Source organism: Macaca nemestrina, chromosome 11 (genome assembly GCF_043159975.1).
Source record: "Macaca nemestrina isolate mMacNem1 chromosome 11, mMacNem.hap1, whole genome shotgun sequence".
NCBI lineage: Eukaryota > Metazoa > Chordata > Mammalia > Primates > Cercopithecidae > Macaca > Macaca nemestrina.
Window position 1 is genome coordinate 9471548 of NC_092135.1, and position 15038 is coordinate 9486585.

Consider the following 15038-nt stretch of genomic DNA (forward strand, 5'->3'; position numbering starts at 1 on the left):
CCGCACCTGGCCTTATTTATTTATTTTTTGAGTTGCCAGGCTGGAGGGCAGTGGCGTGATCTCAGCTCACTGCAACCTCTGACTCCTGCTTCAAGGATTCTCCTGCCTCAGCCTCCCGAGTAGCTGGGATTACAGGCACGTGCCACCATGCCCAGCTAATTTTTGTATTTTTAGGAGAGACGGGGTTTCACCATGTTGGCCAGGTTGGTTTCCATCTCCTGACCTCGTGATCCACCCGCCTCGACCTCCCAAAGTGCTGAGATTACAGGCGTGAGCCACTGTGCCCGGCCATTACTTGCTTTTAAGGAGAGACACTGGGTGGCTGGGAGGGTCAGGGGTGGAAGGCAGGTCTTGCACTTTTGTACCTTGTGAATTTGGAACTATGTGATTAATATTCCCTGAAAGTAGAGATGTAGAAAACACACAAAAGCATTAAAAAAGTTCAAAAACCTCAGTTTAGTAGGAATAAGTGTAAGAGATAATAGTTACCTTGTTGTAAATTAGGAAGAAAAAGAAGAGAGAATTCAATCTGCTGAAAGCCTAGGGGCTTCCAGTCTCTTTCATTGTTTGCATTTCGTTCATAGGAATTTGTGACCTATTTCTGAGTGTACTAAGCCTTTGTTGCATAATTACGTTCAAGAACCATAAGCTTATTTGTTAGAAATCTTATTCAATTCTAGTTGAAGGGGAGGTTTTCTTATGATATATATTTATAAATCATGGTAGGGAGACCTGAACAAATGGGATCTTTCCTAGTGTTTACTTAAGGAATGGAGACCTTGCTCTCTTGCCTGTTGCTTCCTAGCTAAACAGGAAATCTGACCTCCTCTTGAGTCAAAACAGAATTAGGCTAAGACTTCTAATAATGTTTTCAAGGTGGGGGAAGGAAACTCATTGTCCATGCAACCTTGGAAAATTGCTTACCTTTACTTTACCTCAATTTCTTAATCTATAAATAAGGATGTTAACACCTACTTTATAAAATTGAAAAATTAGAGATAGTATTGTATAAATCAGTATTACATAAGCACAGAACCTGACACCTCATGTAGCTCCTTAAATTTTATTATTATATTATTATTATTATTGGTTAGTATCTGTTCATTTTAGGCCTCTTGAAGGAGTAAACACTATGAAATTGTTTTTCATTGAGAATGAATGAAAATGAATGATAGTTGTTTAGAGGAAGAAGGAGTATATCAGTTATCTGTTACTGTGTAACCAACTGCTGTGAATATAGTGGCTTAAATAAAACAGCAATGAAGTGTTATTTCTCATAATTCTATGGTTTGGCTTGGTGGCTTTTCTGCTTATTTCCTTACACTTACTGGCATCACTGCAGTCGGATGACGACTGGAATGGGTAGATGGTCCCAGATGGTCTCACTCACATGTCTGGCAGTTGCTGCTGGCTGTTGGTCAGAGCGTGTTGGTTCCCCACGTGGCCTCTCATGTCCGACAGGCTAGACCAGCTTCCTTACAGCATGGCCATCCCAGGGCAGCATTCTAAGAGGGCAAGTTCCATTGCTTGCATAGCAAGTCTCTGCTTGCTTTTGTAGTTGCTGATTTCACAGGGATAAGCCCAGAGTCACTGCAGGAGGGAACCTGGACTCCACCTTGGTGAGGGAGGAGTAGCAAAGAATTTGTGGCCATTTTTAATATACCATCAGCCTGGTGCTTATTTGGTCTGCTTCTTGGACTAATATTAGGTCTGGAAGAAATCCTTTTGGTTTCTTAAGTTTTCCCGTGTCGTTGATACCTTCTTTCGTCCAACATAAGAGATGATAAAGGAACTGGAAGTATCATATTTGTACTAAAAATTGGAATGAAGGATAATAGCTGCTTTTGAAGCTCTTTCCTGTGAAGGAGGGACTAGTTCCAGCATTTGGAAGTGACTGGAAAGCAGATCTCTCCTCAATATAAGGAAGGATTGCTCTGTGAGATACTAAGTCCTGTTGAATGCTGTCCCTCCCTCACTCTTCTGTGTTATTGGAAGCAGTAAAGTAGAAGATGGGTAGTTATGTGCTGGGGCTTTGAAGGAGGGTTTTCCTCACTGAGTGACTTGATGTATGTGATTCCATACCTCAGAAAGAATCTCAATGTTTTTATGTTGAGATGAGGGGTGGGGATGGGGTGGTATTAGAAAGGGAGAGAATTGCTGTGTTCAGACTGTGAGTTATTCTACTGAGAATTTTAATTTTACTTTATTTAGAAAACAAAGATATATTTTCTGGAAACTTTGAAAGTTGGGACTTACTATTGGTGTGAAAAAAACTTCAATTTGGCACAGTATCAGGGAGGTACTAAATCTTGAAGATAGGTTTCCTATGGGTCTTCTTGGTTTAAAATGAAAGGAATTAAGTAATGGTTTTAGGATAAGTAAGAAATAAATGTGTACAATGCTCCAGCAGCTGTAGGTTAACAAGAGAGCTTATGCAATTTGTGTAGTTAAAACAGTTTTGGGTACTTTTCCCATATCATGTACTTTGCCCTACTCAAACATGATTTTGCGATCTCCTAATTTTAATATCAAAACACTAGGCCCAAATGGTGCTATTGTTAGCCGAGAATACTGTGTCAATAACTGATCAGAATATGAGCCTGTTGCCTTTCTCTTTTTTTATTGAGACAGAGTCTTGCTCTGTCACCCAGGGTGGAGTGCAGTTTCACTGTGTCGGCTTACTGCAACCTCCGTCTCCTGGGTTCAAGCAATACTCCTGCCTCAGCCTCCCGAGTAGCTGGGATTACAGGTGTCTACCACCATGCCCGGCTAGTTTTTATATTTTTAGTAGAGATGGGATTTCACCATGTTGACCAGGCTGGTCTTGAACTCCTGACCTGCCTCGGCCTCCCAAAGTGCTGGGATTACAGGTGTGAGCCACTGTGCCCAGCCTTTTTTTTTTTTTGAGACGGAGTTGTGCTCTGTCATCCAGGCTAGAATATAATGGCGCGATCTTGGCTTACTGCAAGCTCCGCCTCCTGGGTTCAAGCAATTCTCCTGCCTCAGCCTCCTGAGTAGCTGGGACTACAGGCACTGCCACCATGCCCAGCTGATTTTTGTATTTTTAGTAGAGACGGGATTTCACCATGTTGGTCAGGCTGGTCTCGAACTCCTGACCTCAAATGATCTGCCTGCCCCGGCCTCCCAAAGTGTTGGGATTACAGGCGTGAGCCACTGCGCCCACCTCCTTTCTCTTTTTGTGTCTTTCTTTTCTTTGTTGTAGGGAGGAGGAGGTGGAGGCTACCACTTACTCCATTGTAAAGTAGTGTGATGTAGGTGCTGCCCTTGACTTTGTTTAATGTGACCGAGCCGGCCACTTTGGTCAACAGTGTTTTCTGTGGAGCCTTCCTCATTTCCCATACTTGGTTTTTTTTTTTTTTTAAGAAGACTGAGAGTAAGGCAGTAAGCTGCAGTACCTACAGTGATTCAGACACAGAGTGGTGTTAGATTTCTGGTGGGAAATAGAATTGAAGTTACAAATAAATACTCTAGCTAAAGCAGAAGATTGCTTTCCTGACTGGTGCATTTACAAGCTGGGAAACTGTGGAAAACATCGACCCGCCAACTGTGTGGCTCATTGGCTCTTCTTTGGGCTTCGATGTTCTTCCTGATAAAAATAATAATTATGTTATTCCGATATGGTTGCCAAGCCGTTCGTGCTTCTCACTCTGCTTGTGACTATAAATGCTTCTGCAGCATGAATTGCTTTGTCTTTGATTTAATGTTTCGTAACATTTGAGTGTTGTGTTATCTGTGCTAATTTGTCGTTCTCTTCTCTTACTTTTCAGAATGGACTGCTGAATTATGAAGTATTTCAGACCCAATAGTAGAACATCACTCTGCCACTCACTCCTTTATCTCCTACTAGTTATTTAAATTGGACTTTTAATATCCTACCAGCTGCTCTTCAGACACACATGGTGCATTGTTGCCATTCCCCAGATTGCATCTTTGAAACACAGGCTCTTAGTAACCTTCAGCGAACAAAGAGGCAACCTCCCCGATACGTCTGCTGGGAGGGAGTCATCCTGACTGCCCTCTAGCTTTTGCTGGATCTGGATTTGAATTCCACTATGGAGCCTCGCATGGAGTCCTGCCTGGCGCAGGTGTTGCAGAAGGATGTGGGGAAACGATTGCAGGTTGGCCAAGAATTGATAGACTATTTCTCAGACAAACAGAAGTCTGCTGACCTTGAGCATGACCAGACCATGTTAGATAAACTTGTGGATGGACTTGCTACCTCTTGGGTGAACTCTAGCAATTACAAGGTAAGCTGTGCTTTAGAAGGCACTTTTGGAGGTGGCTGGGCTGCATTGGTAGATCAAAATTGACCCTTATAAAAATGCCTTGTAAGCAGTCAGCATGCTTCCTTGGTTTCCAGTAAGATACTCAATCAGATTGTGGCCTTGGGTTGTTTCATTCTGGAGAAAGTAGAGTTTTCTTTGATACTCATTGAAGATCAAAAAATTCTTATCCTTTAACACTTTGACAGAAGGTCAAGTGAACAGATAAGGGGAGGCTTTTTTTTGCTGGAAAGTTGGCAAGCATTTGTAGCCTTGAAGTTAATGTGTATATTGTGTTTTGCAGCAAATAGGTCCTGAGACCTTGGTGAGTTGCCCTTTATAAATAACAAATGTCTTCACTGATTTTCTCTGGGGGATTGAATTGGTAATAGGGTGTGGAGCATTTTACCTTCAGGTCACTGTTGTGAAGCTGGCCCAGGTACCTGGACAGAAATAGGTTGTCAAGGACTTTTCTGTGACTGTGTGTAATGGCCTAGAGGATATCCTTCAGGATATAAAGGTCAAGGCTGTTCATGTGACCTTGGCAGGGGCTGGGGGTGGCGGCCAGGTCCCATGGGTCAAATGAGTTGTGAAGGTTGACCATTTTACCTTTCAAAGACAGTTTTTGTGAATGAAAACTAGATTGAACTTGAAGTGCTGAAGAGGTGGTGTTCCTCTCTCTGCTTCCTCCCCTATCCCCATCCCCTTACTCTCTCTTTTCATTTCCCTAGAGGGTGGCCCCTTTGGGTCAAGATTGAGATGGAAGGAAGAGTGGAAAGCTTGCACGACTGCTAATAGGTGCTATAGACGTTGTTGAAGGGGCTTACAGAAATAGAATATTTTGTGCTGTTTTCATTGACTCAATCTTTTGAGATTGGTTTGGACTTAAAAAGTCACAGGACTCCTTTGCTGTGGTATGTACTCTGTTTTCTAAATACGTTACCTATGGCCCTAATACTTCACTTATCACTGGATATAACATTTATCCTACCTGTCTTCATATATTTATTTTCGAGACTGAGTCTTGCTCTGTCACCCAGACTGGAGTGCAGTGGCTCTATCTCGGCTGACTGCAACCTCCACCTCCTGGGCTCAAGCAGTCCTCCCACTTCAGCCTCTCAAGTAGCTGGGACTACAGACATGCACCCCCATGCCCAGCTAATTTTTATATTTTTGTACAGACAAGGTTTTGCCATGTTGCCCAGGCTGATCTTGAACTCCTGGCCTCAAGTAAGCCACCCGCCTCCTCGTCCCAAAATGCTGGGATTATAGGCCTGTGCCACCGCGCCCAGCCTATCCTACCTGTCTTAAAACTCTGGCTAAAATTCTATTTCATTCATCTGTTTATTCACTTAGCTGAAATTATCGGTTGCTTCTTAACGTGTTTCGCATTGGTGCTGGATGGTGGGAGTGTTAAAAGAGATGAGAGGTGATAGAGTCTAGTCACTACAATTTTGTTCTTTCTTAAAAGTTATTTGTAAAAATTGACAAATAATTTTACATACTTGTGGGATACCTAATGATGTTTTGATGATTATAATTTGTAGTGAACAGGTCAGGTTAATTAGTATATCCATCATCTCAAACATTTATCATTTCTTTGTGTTGGGAACGTTTAATATCCTCCTTCTAGCTAATTGAAACTATATTACTGTTAACTCTAGTCATCCTACAGTGGTATATAACACCAGAAGTTATTCCTCCTGTCTAGCTGTAATTTTGTATTCTTTAACAAATCTCTTCCTACTCCTCTCTTCCTCCTATCCTTCCCAGCCTCTGCTATCCTCTCTTCTGCTTTTAACGTATGCGATCAACTTTTATTTAGCTTCACATATGAGTGAGAACATGTGGTGTTTAGCTTTCTGTTCCTGGCTTATTTCACTTAACATAATGCCCTCTAGTTCCATCCATGTTGGCTGTGAAGGACAGGATTTTATTCTTTTTCATGGCTGAATAATACTCCATTGAATATATATACCGTATTTTCTTTATCCATTCTCTGTTGTTGGACATGTAGGTTCATTCTTTGCTGTTGTGAATAGTGCTGCAGTGAACATGGGGGAGCAGATATCTCTTCCATATTCTGATTTCTTTTCATTTGGATAAATTCCCACTAGTGGGATTGCTGGATCCTATGGTAGTTCTGTTCATAGTTTTTTAAGGAACTTCCATACTGTTTTCCATAGTGGCTGTTCTAGTTTACTTTCCCACCAACAGTGGGAAAATAATAAATGCTGCATCCTCATCAGCATTTATTATTTTTTGTCTTTTTGATAATAGCCAACCTAACAGGGGTGAGATGATACCTCAGTGTGGTTTTGATTTGCATTTCCCTCATGATTAGTGATGTCGAACATTTTTTCATGTATTTGTTGGTCATTGGTATGTCTTTCTTTGAGAAATGTCTGTTCAGATTATTTGTCGATTTTAAAAATTGGATATATGTATTTTTTTCTGTTGAGATATTTGAGTTCCTTGTTTATTCTAGATATTAACCCCCGTCTGGCTGGTCCAATGGTAATGAGTTATCAGAATTTAACATAGTGTCACTAAAGTTGGTATATGACTCCCCACTGCTAAATTTAACTGGCTTCAAAAAAAAAAAAATCTCCTGTCAGAGGAGTAATTTGCAAATATCTTCTCCCATTCTGTAGCTTGTCTTTTTACCTTGTTGTTTCTTGGTTGCCCTGAAGCTTTTTAGTTAATATAATCCCATTTGTTCATTTTTGGTTTTGTTTCTTGTGCTTTTGAGGTCTTATTTATAAAGTATTTTCCCAGACTAATGTCCTGAAACATTTCTTAAATGTTTTCATCTAGTAGTTTTATCATTTTGAGTCTTACATTTAGGTCTTTGATCCATTTACACTTGATTTTGTATAGGGTGAGAGATGGGGATCTAGTTTATTCTTCTGCATCTGGATATCCAGTTTCCCCAGTATCATTTATTGAAGAGACTGGCCTTTCCCCAGTGAGTGTTCTTGGTACCTTTGTCAAAAGTCAGTTGGCCGTAGATACCTGGATTAATTTCTGTGTTCCCTGTTTTGTTCCATTGGCCTATGTGTCTGTTTTTATGACAGTACCCGGTTGTTTTGGTTATTACAGCTTTGTAGTTTACTTTGAGGTCTGTTAGTGTGATGCCTCTAGCTTTGTTCTTTTTGCTCAGGGTTGCTGTGGCTATTCAGGGTCTTTTGTGGTTCCATACAAATTTTGGGACTTTTTTTTCTATTTCTGTGAAGAATGTCATTGATATTTTGGTAGAATGGCATTCAATCTGTAGATTGCTATTGTCATTTTAACTATATTAATTCCTCCAATCCATGAGCATGTGATGTCTTTCTATTTGTTTGTATCCTCTTCAGTTTCTTTTATCAGTGTTATGTAGTTTTCCTTGTAGAGGTCTTTCATCTCCTTGTAGAGGTCTTTCATCTCCTTGGTTAAATATATTCCTAGGTATTTTATTTTTGGTAGCTGTCATAAATGGAGTTGCCTCCTTCTTCTTCTTTTGTTTTTTGGAGACGGAGTCTTGCTTTTTTGCCCAGGCTGGAGTGCAGTGGCATAATCTCAGCTCACTGCAACCTCCGCCTCCTGGGTTCAAGCGATTGTCCTGCCTCAGCTTCCCGAGTATCTGGGACTGTAGGCGTGCACCACCATACCCGGCTAATTTTTGTATTTTTAGTAGAGACGGGGTTTCACCACATTGGCCAGGCTGGTTTCGAACTCGTGACCTCTGGTGATCCACTCACCTTGGCCTCCCGAAGTGCTGGGATTATAGGCGTGAGCCACTGTGCCCTGCCGGAATTGCCTTCTTGATTTCTTTTTTAGCTAGTTTGTTGTTTGGTGTATAGAAATGCTGCTCATTTTTGTATATTTTGTATCCTGTAACTACTGATTTCGGTCATCAGTGGTAAGAGTTTTTTGGTAGAATCTTTAGGTTTTTCTGTATATGAGATCATGTCATCTGCAAATAGGGACAATTTTACCTACTCTTTCCAATTTGGATGCCTTTTATTTCTTCTCTTGCCTAATTGCTCTGGGAAGGACTTCCAGTACTATGTTGAATAAGAGGGTGAGAGTGGGCATGTTTATACTGTTCTAGTTCTTAAAAGCCGAAAGCGGGCTGGGTGCGATGGCTCATGCCTGTAATCCCAGCACTTTGGGTGGCTGAGGCAGGCAGATCATGAGGTCAGGAGTTCGAGACTAGCCTGGCCAACATGGTGAAACCCCATCTCTACTAAAAATACAAAAATTAGCCGGGCATGGTGGCACACGCCTGTAATCCCAGCTTCTCGGGAGGCGGAGGCAGGAGAATTGCTTAAACCCGGAGGCAGAAGTTGCAGTGAGCCAGGATCATGCCACTGCACTCCAGCCTGGGTGACAGAGCAAGACTCCATCTCAAAAAAAAAAAAAAAAAAAGCTGAAAGCTTTTCCTCATTCAGTCAGATGTTATCTGTTATCTATGGTTGTTACATTTTTAAGGTCTGTGAAATCACCTTGTCTGTGTTTTTGAGTCACAACTCCACCACTTTTTCTATGTGCATATTAGGATGCTTCTAAGAGTAATTGGAAACTGACTCAAATGACCTAAAGTTCTCCAAGGAAATCTAGTGTCTCAAATAAATCCAGTAGTAGTTAAGGCAATGTCCAGGGAAGGAGAGTATCTTCTTGTGCCTTTCACTTGGGGGAAGGAAACCTTTCTCAGAAGCTCCCCAGCAGACTTTTCTTTCATCACATTTGCCAGAGTGGCTTTGCGTGCCCACGTCAGCACCACTGGAAAACGAGTGTCCGTGATTTCTTTTGAATGTCATGCTTAACCTACTGGTCTTAAGTGGGGGCCTCCCTTGAGTGAAGCATGTGACCATGTGAAAGAGGGCAGATACTTGAATACTGTCAGGCTCCTAATAGGAAAAGGAGGTTTGGGATGGAACTGGGTTAGCATGGATGTTAAATTATTAGGTTGGTGCGAAAGTAATTGTCTTCAAGGAGCTCGTAGTCTATGGAGAGGAAACTGATAAACAAGTTACGGAACAGTGTAATGTGTGCAGTAATGCAAATACACAGAGTTCTGTGGGAAGACAGAAGAAGAAAGTAGTAACACTGTCTAAAGGAAATGAGAAGTTTGAAGGTTGGTTGGTTTTTCCAGAATGACATTTGCAGGGTTACAGAGGAGTGAAAGATTCAGACTTGACTCTTGGTGAAGTAATTCCTAAGCAGAGACAGATTAGTGTGAAGGAAAGTCAGGAAGTTGGAGTTTACCACTAACTTGCTTGTAACCATGGACAACTCAGTTAACCTGTTTGTACGATGCAGATGTTAGACTAGATAATCTCTTGGGAGCCCTCAAGCTCTAATATGTTATATGACTTAATAGAGGTGGTCTTTGCACTCAAGGGCCATGTCTTATGGTTTGTAAGTTCTCTAAGTGTAGTGGCAGCATCTGCATGTTCACATCTGGAGCCCAGAGTATGGAACATTGTGGGTGCTCAACAAGTACTGGTTCCATGAGTGATCTCAGGAACATAGACTCCTCAGCCAGGTGTTGCTGGTGGCTTTACCGAAACCTGGAAACTACCTTTTAGTTCCTACTTCCCTTTTTTTCTTAATTATAAATCAAGATTTTAAAAATTGAATTCCTGAGGTACAGTTTCAGCTTTATTTGTCATTTCTTTAATAGATGATTCCTTTAATATTTTAGATTAAAGGGATTAGCTTTATATTTAACAAAACTTTGAAGCTTGGCTTCTTGGATTTTTTTTTTTTTTTTGACAGAGTCTCACTCTGCCACCCAGGCTGGAGTGTAGTGGCACGATCTTGGCTCAATGTAACCTTTGCTTCCTGGTTCAAATGATTCTTGTGCCTCAGCCTCCTGAGTAGCTGGGATTACAGGCGTGTGCCACCATGTCTGGCTAATTTTTTTCTGTACTTTTAGTAGAGACGGGGTTTTGCCATGTTGGCCAGGCTGGTCTCGAACTCCTGACTTCCAGTGATTTGGCTGCCTCGGCCTCTCAGAGTGCTGGGATTACAGGCATGAGCCACTACACCTGACCTTGTAACCTTGGCTTCTTGAACTTTTTTTTTTTTTAGACAGAGTCTTGCTCTGTCGCCCAGGCTGGAGTGCAGTGATGCAATCTAGGCTCACTGCAACCTCCGCCTCTTGGGTTCAAGTGATTCTTCTGCCTCAGCCTCCCGAGTAGCTGGGACTACAGGCATGCGTCACCACACCAGGCTAATTTTTGTATTTTTAGTAGAGACAGGGTTTTACCATATTGGCCAGGCTGGTCTTGAACTCCTGACTGCGTGATCCATCTGCCTCGGCTTCCCAAAGTGCTAGGATTACAGGTGTGAACCGCCATGCCCGGCCTTTTATTTATTTATTTATTTATTTTTTTAATTAAGGGCTTTCTTTTAAAAAGAGAATGGAAAAGTAATTTTGGCTTGCCCAACAATAGTACTTGTGTGTTGTTATTTCTTTTCTTAACAGGGAAGGTAGATGAATGTCAACTCAATTCCTTATTAAAAAAAATATGGCCAGGCGTAGTGAATCACGCCTGTAATCCCAGCACTTTGGGAGGCCCAGGCGGGCGGATCACAAGGTCAGGAGTTCAAGACCACCCTGGCCAACATGGTGAAACCCCGTATCTACTAAAAATACGAAAATTAGCCGGGCGTGGTGACACATGCTTGTAGTGCCAGCTACTCAGAGGCTGAGGCAGGAGAATTGCTTGAACCTGGGAGGCAGAGTTTGCAGTGAGCTGAGGTCGCGCCACTGCACTCTAGCCTGAGCAACAGAGCGAGACTCCATCTCAAAAAAAAAAAAAAAAAGTGGCTGGAGCTTCAGTATCTTTGCATTTAACTGTTCCTTAACAGATAAATGTGTATGTGGTATTAATGGCAATTTAATGGCTACCATTTATTCCTTACTTAGTTTGAGGTATGTTAATCTGTCTTACCTCATGTAGTCTTTATAACAACCCTGCAGGGTAAATAGATAGTGGTGTCCTCATTTTATACAGGAAGTAACTGAGGCCCAGAAATAATGAGGCAATTTTAACTAGTGATTATGGAACTAGATTTAAATATAGGTCCCTGATTTTCTGGCTAGTGCTGCTTTCATAAGAACAGGGTTTAGTGAACTTTTCCTTAAAACCCAGATAGTACATATTGTAGGCTTCGTGAAACCATATGCTCTTTGAAATATTCAACTAATATGAGTCACTGTATTGCAAAAGCAGTGACAGGTAATAGGTAAATGAACGGGCTTGGCTGTGTCCAGTAAAACTTGATCTGCAGAAACAGGCTGAGGGCCACTTTGGCCCTTGGATCATGGTTTGCCTATCCCTTCACTAGAACATTGAGTACCAACTGTGTGCCACTTAGGTAAACACTTTTTCCTTCAGTGGTGAGAACCATTAGTGATTCATCTGGGAGATGGGTAGGAAGGCTTATCATTTGCATATAATTTGGGAATAGGGGAGAGCATTCGTTTGGATTAAATAGATCACGTTTGGTTTTAGACTACCTTATGTGATACTTCAGAAAAACTTGCCTCTCTCACTCAGACTCGTATTAGGATCAGTTTGAATTCTGTTAGCTTACTGCTAATCATCTACAGGGAGCTGGCTTGGACTTTCTTTGGTGGTAGAAGCCATCTGTGGGTTGAGTAATTGGTTATTTAAATAAGCATACATTCAGAACAGCACTGTGCCACACCATGGGGGTGCTGTTCAACCTGGAAGAATTTGTGAAGGTTCCATGTTGTCATAGTGACCATGGGAATCCTGGCAGGAGACATTAAATAATAAAAATAACCCCAAATTTGGAATATGGCTGTCCTCATTGATCTGTTCTCCTCTTCCTGTCTGCCTTGATTAAAACTTTCTGAAAGGGAAAAATGGTGGGGATAGGTTCTTGCACTCATTTCCAGCTGCTTCTGTTCTTCCTTCTTCCCTCTTCAGGTGAGAAGAGATGAAATATTAAGAATGACCTGTCCTGGAGAGACTGCCTGGGCTATACAACCGGAGGGAATTGGGGGGGACTTATGCTACGCAGTTTTCTTGGGTCATCTTGACAGCTTTGATTCTGCGCAGCAGTGCAGTAACATGCAGCCTCACATCCACACCGCACCACACCAGTGCAAGTACCTGCACCTTTACTGGGCTCATTGGAAACAACGCTTCCTAGCAGGGGCTTGGTGCTTTTTGTGAATACAGCCCCACAGGCCTTTCTCCGCAGTTTCAAAATTCAAAACACTCTGAAAGCCTGCTGTTTTTCAATACTAATTTGCCATTTGACCTGAAGTGAACTGACATGAGACTATTTATGGTCTGTATTTACCTGGCTAGGCTGTGTTTCACTACAAAATATTAATGTGCTTGATTGTGGGTTGCTGCCCTGGATTCTGTTCAAGGGGCTATATTATACCCCCCGACACACATACACACACACACACACACACACACACACACACACAATCTCTCTCTCTCTCTGTGCACTATTTTACCTTCCTAAAAATTTGAAAAATTCTGTATTCCAGAATGTATCTGGCCTCTAGAGTTTTGGATAAGCAATTGTGGACCTGTATTTAATACTGTAGAATAATAATGATAGTCTATGGCTGTGGTGCATTTACTGTGAGCCAGAAATTGTGCTAAATATGTGTTCATTTTTAAAATTATAATTACCATATGAGAGAGACATTGTTTTTCCCATTTTACACCTGAGAAGACTGATGCTGAAAAAATTAGCTAACTTGTTCCAGGTGATAAAGCTAGTAATTAAGATTTCTGAGACTTGAACTCAAGTCCTTATGCAGCGATCAGAGTTAATTAAACACGTATGATGTGCCAGTTGCTACACTTATGCAGTAGGGAAAAACTGGGTACGGTCCCGGCCTAGTGCCTAGGCTGTCTAGGTCTGTCCAATCTGTGTGGGCTTCATCTCCATGCACATTTGGCTCAAGGCCATTCTGTGCTGCCTTATATTTGAAATTTGTGGATTCCCTGTTAACCCAGAGTTCCCTTTGTCTCTGCCCTGTGGTCTGATTGGAGGGACACGTAGGGCATATGAGAGGACAGTGCACAGTGTAGGATAGGAAATAATTCAGTGCTAAATTGCATCATAGGAATTTGTATAAATTCTGTCATGTGGAGAAAGAAAAAATGTTAGGGTATGCTTAGTTAGAGAGGCCTTGACAGAGAAGTGGGATTAAATGGGGTTATAAAGAACCAAAAGGTGTAAGCTGCAGAGGGTTCTGAAAAAGTCTTTCTTCCTTTCCTGTTTCTCCCTTTCTGGGTAGCATTTTCTTGGTAGACTGTAGAAGATTTAGTCTCTCCTAAGCTGCTTTACAGAGCACATGATACCCCTGGATCAAGTGTGTTTATGGGCAGGAGGACACTGTGTTGACAGATAAGGGAGGTTCCTCTCATTTCCTTTGCCTATCTCCAAAACCTTGGCTTTCATTGAGGGTTTTATTTTCCCCCTTGTGTCCTTGAGAGGAGAGCCAGAAAAGATTATTGGATTCATATTAAGTGACTTCTGTTTCCTTTTCTGGCAGTCCCCTCGCTGCTGCCACCAAGTGACACATCCTTTCAGAGACTGTCCATTCTTTCCAGGTTTTCCTTGCAGTGTTTGTCCTGTTGGCTGTAGGAGGTGAATTTCTATGGTGTAATCTAAAAAGACAGGTGCCTCTGTCATAAGTAGAAAAGCTACAGTTAGCAGCACTAAGCAAAAGCAAAAAACCTTAGGAAAGGTTATTTCAAGAAAATTTATGTGGATTGTTGGTAAAAATGGTGTCCTTGATGTATGTAATTAGTGGCATTTCTTCCTAAATGTGTTTACCTATATGCAAGGGCAACAAAGTGTACTGGAAATATTTTAGATTTGAGTGTGAATTGTCTGGATTCCTGTTCTGGCTCTGCCACTCATATCTTTGAGCAGGTAGCTTTCTCTCTAGAATGTATTTCCTCACCTGTAAAATGAGTCTGATGATATTTACTACATAGAGGATTCAGTAAGCCCATATATATAAGGTGCCAGTGTAGTCTTTTAATATGTGGCATGTGGTCAGTAAAAGGAAGTTGACGAAAATGTATGTTATTGGGCCAAATAATCATAAAATCTGAGGAAAGTTAACTTTTATGTGGGACTGAGGTTACATGTTTTCTTGTGGCCTTGTCAGTTAGCCTTTGCCCTGGAACAGAGGCCTTGGGTCTCTTGTGATAAGATATGAATCCATCAGCTGTGCAGTGTTGATAATAAACTCCCTGAGTAGAGCAGCAGCTGGCTGGGAAGTCTGTGAAAGGTGAGTTGAAAACCGACTGGTGTAAACCAACCCATTGACTGAGGCCCCCTGTTTTAGGAAGATTTCACTTGTTTGTAAAATTTTTAACACTTATACTTTCCCTTGTTTCTGAAAACTAAAAATTTAAATAAGGATACATGCAACAGAAGAAGTAATAAAAATTGAATGTCAAGACAGAAAGAAAAACAGCTGGAGTGAGAACATGAAGTCAACAATGAGGCTAATGATTAACAGCTAGTGTTTACTAGTAGCTAACACTTATTAAGCACCATTATGTGCTAGACACTGTTAAGCGTTTTGCATGCATTGCCTTGTAATTATGACATAGATGCTGTATGATAAGCCCTGTGATTATTCCCATTCTTTAACTGGGGACACTGAAGAAACTTGCCCGAGGTTACATGACTAGAAAGTGTCAGAGGCAGGATTTTAGTCTGAATAAAGTGTCAGAGGCAGGA

The 15038-nt window shown here is 41.5% G+C and overlaps 1 protein-coding gene across 47 annotated transcripts in view; it reads left to right on the forward strand.

Moving 5' to 3' along the window:
- LOC105492460 (cytoplasmic linker associated protein 1) overlaps positions 1-15038 on the forward strand; it is a 309888-nt gene that overhangs the window by 41432 nt on the left and 253418 nt on the right. For all 47 annotated transcript variants that reach the window (XM_011759589.2, XM_071072569.1, XM_011759597.2 and 44 more), the window contains exon 2: positions 3789-4268. In XM_011759589.2, coding sequence (XP_011757891.2) covers positions 4074-4268 — 195 coding nt within the window. In that variant the 5' untranslated portion in view covers positions 3789-4073. The remainder of the gene's footprint in view (positions 1-3788; positions 4269-15038) is intronic.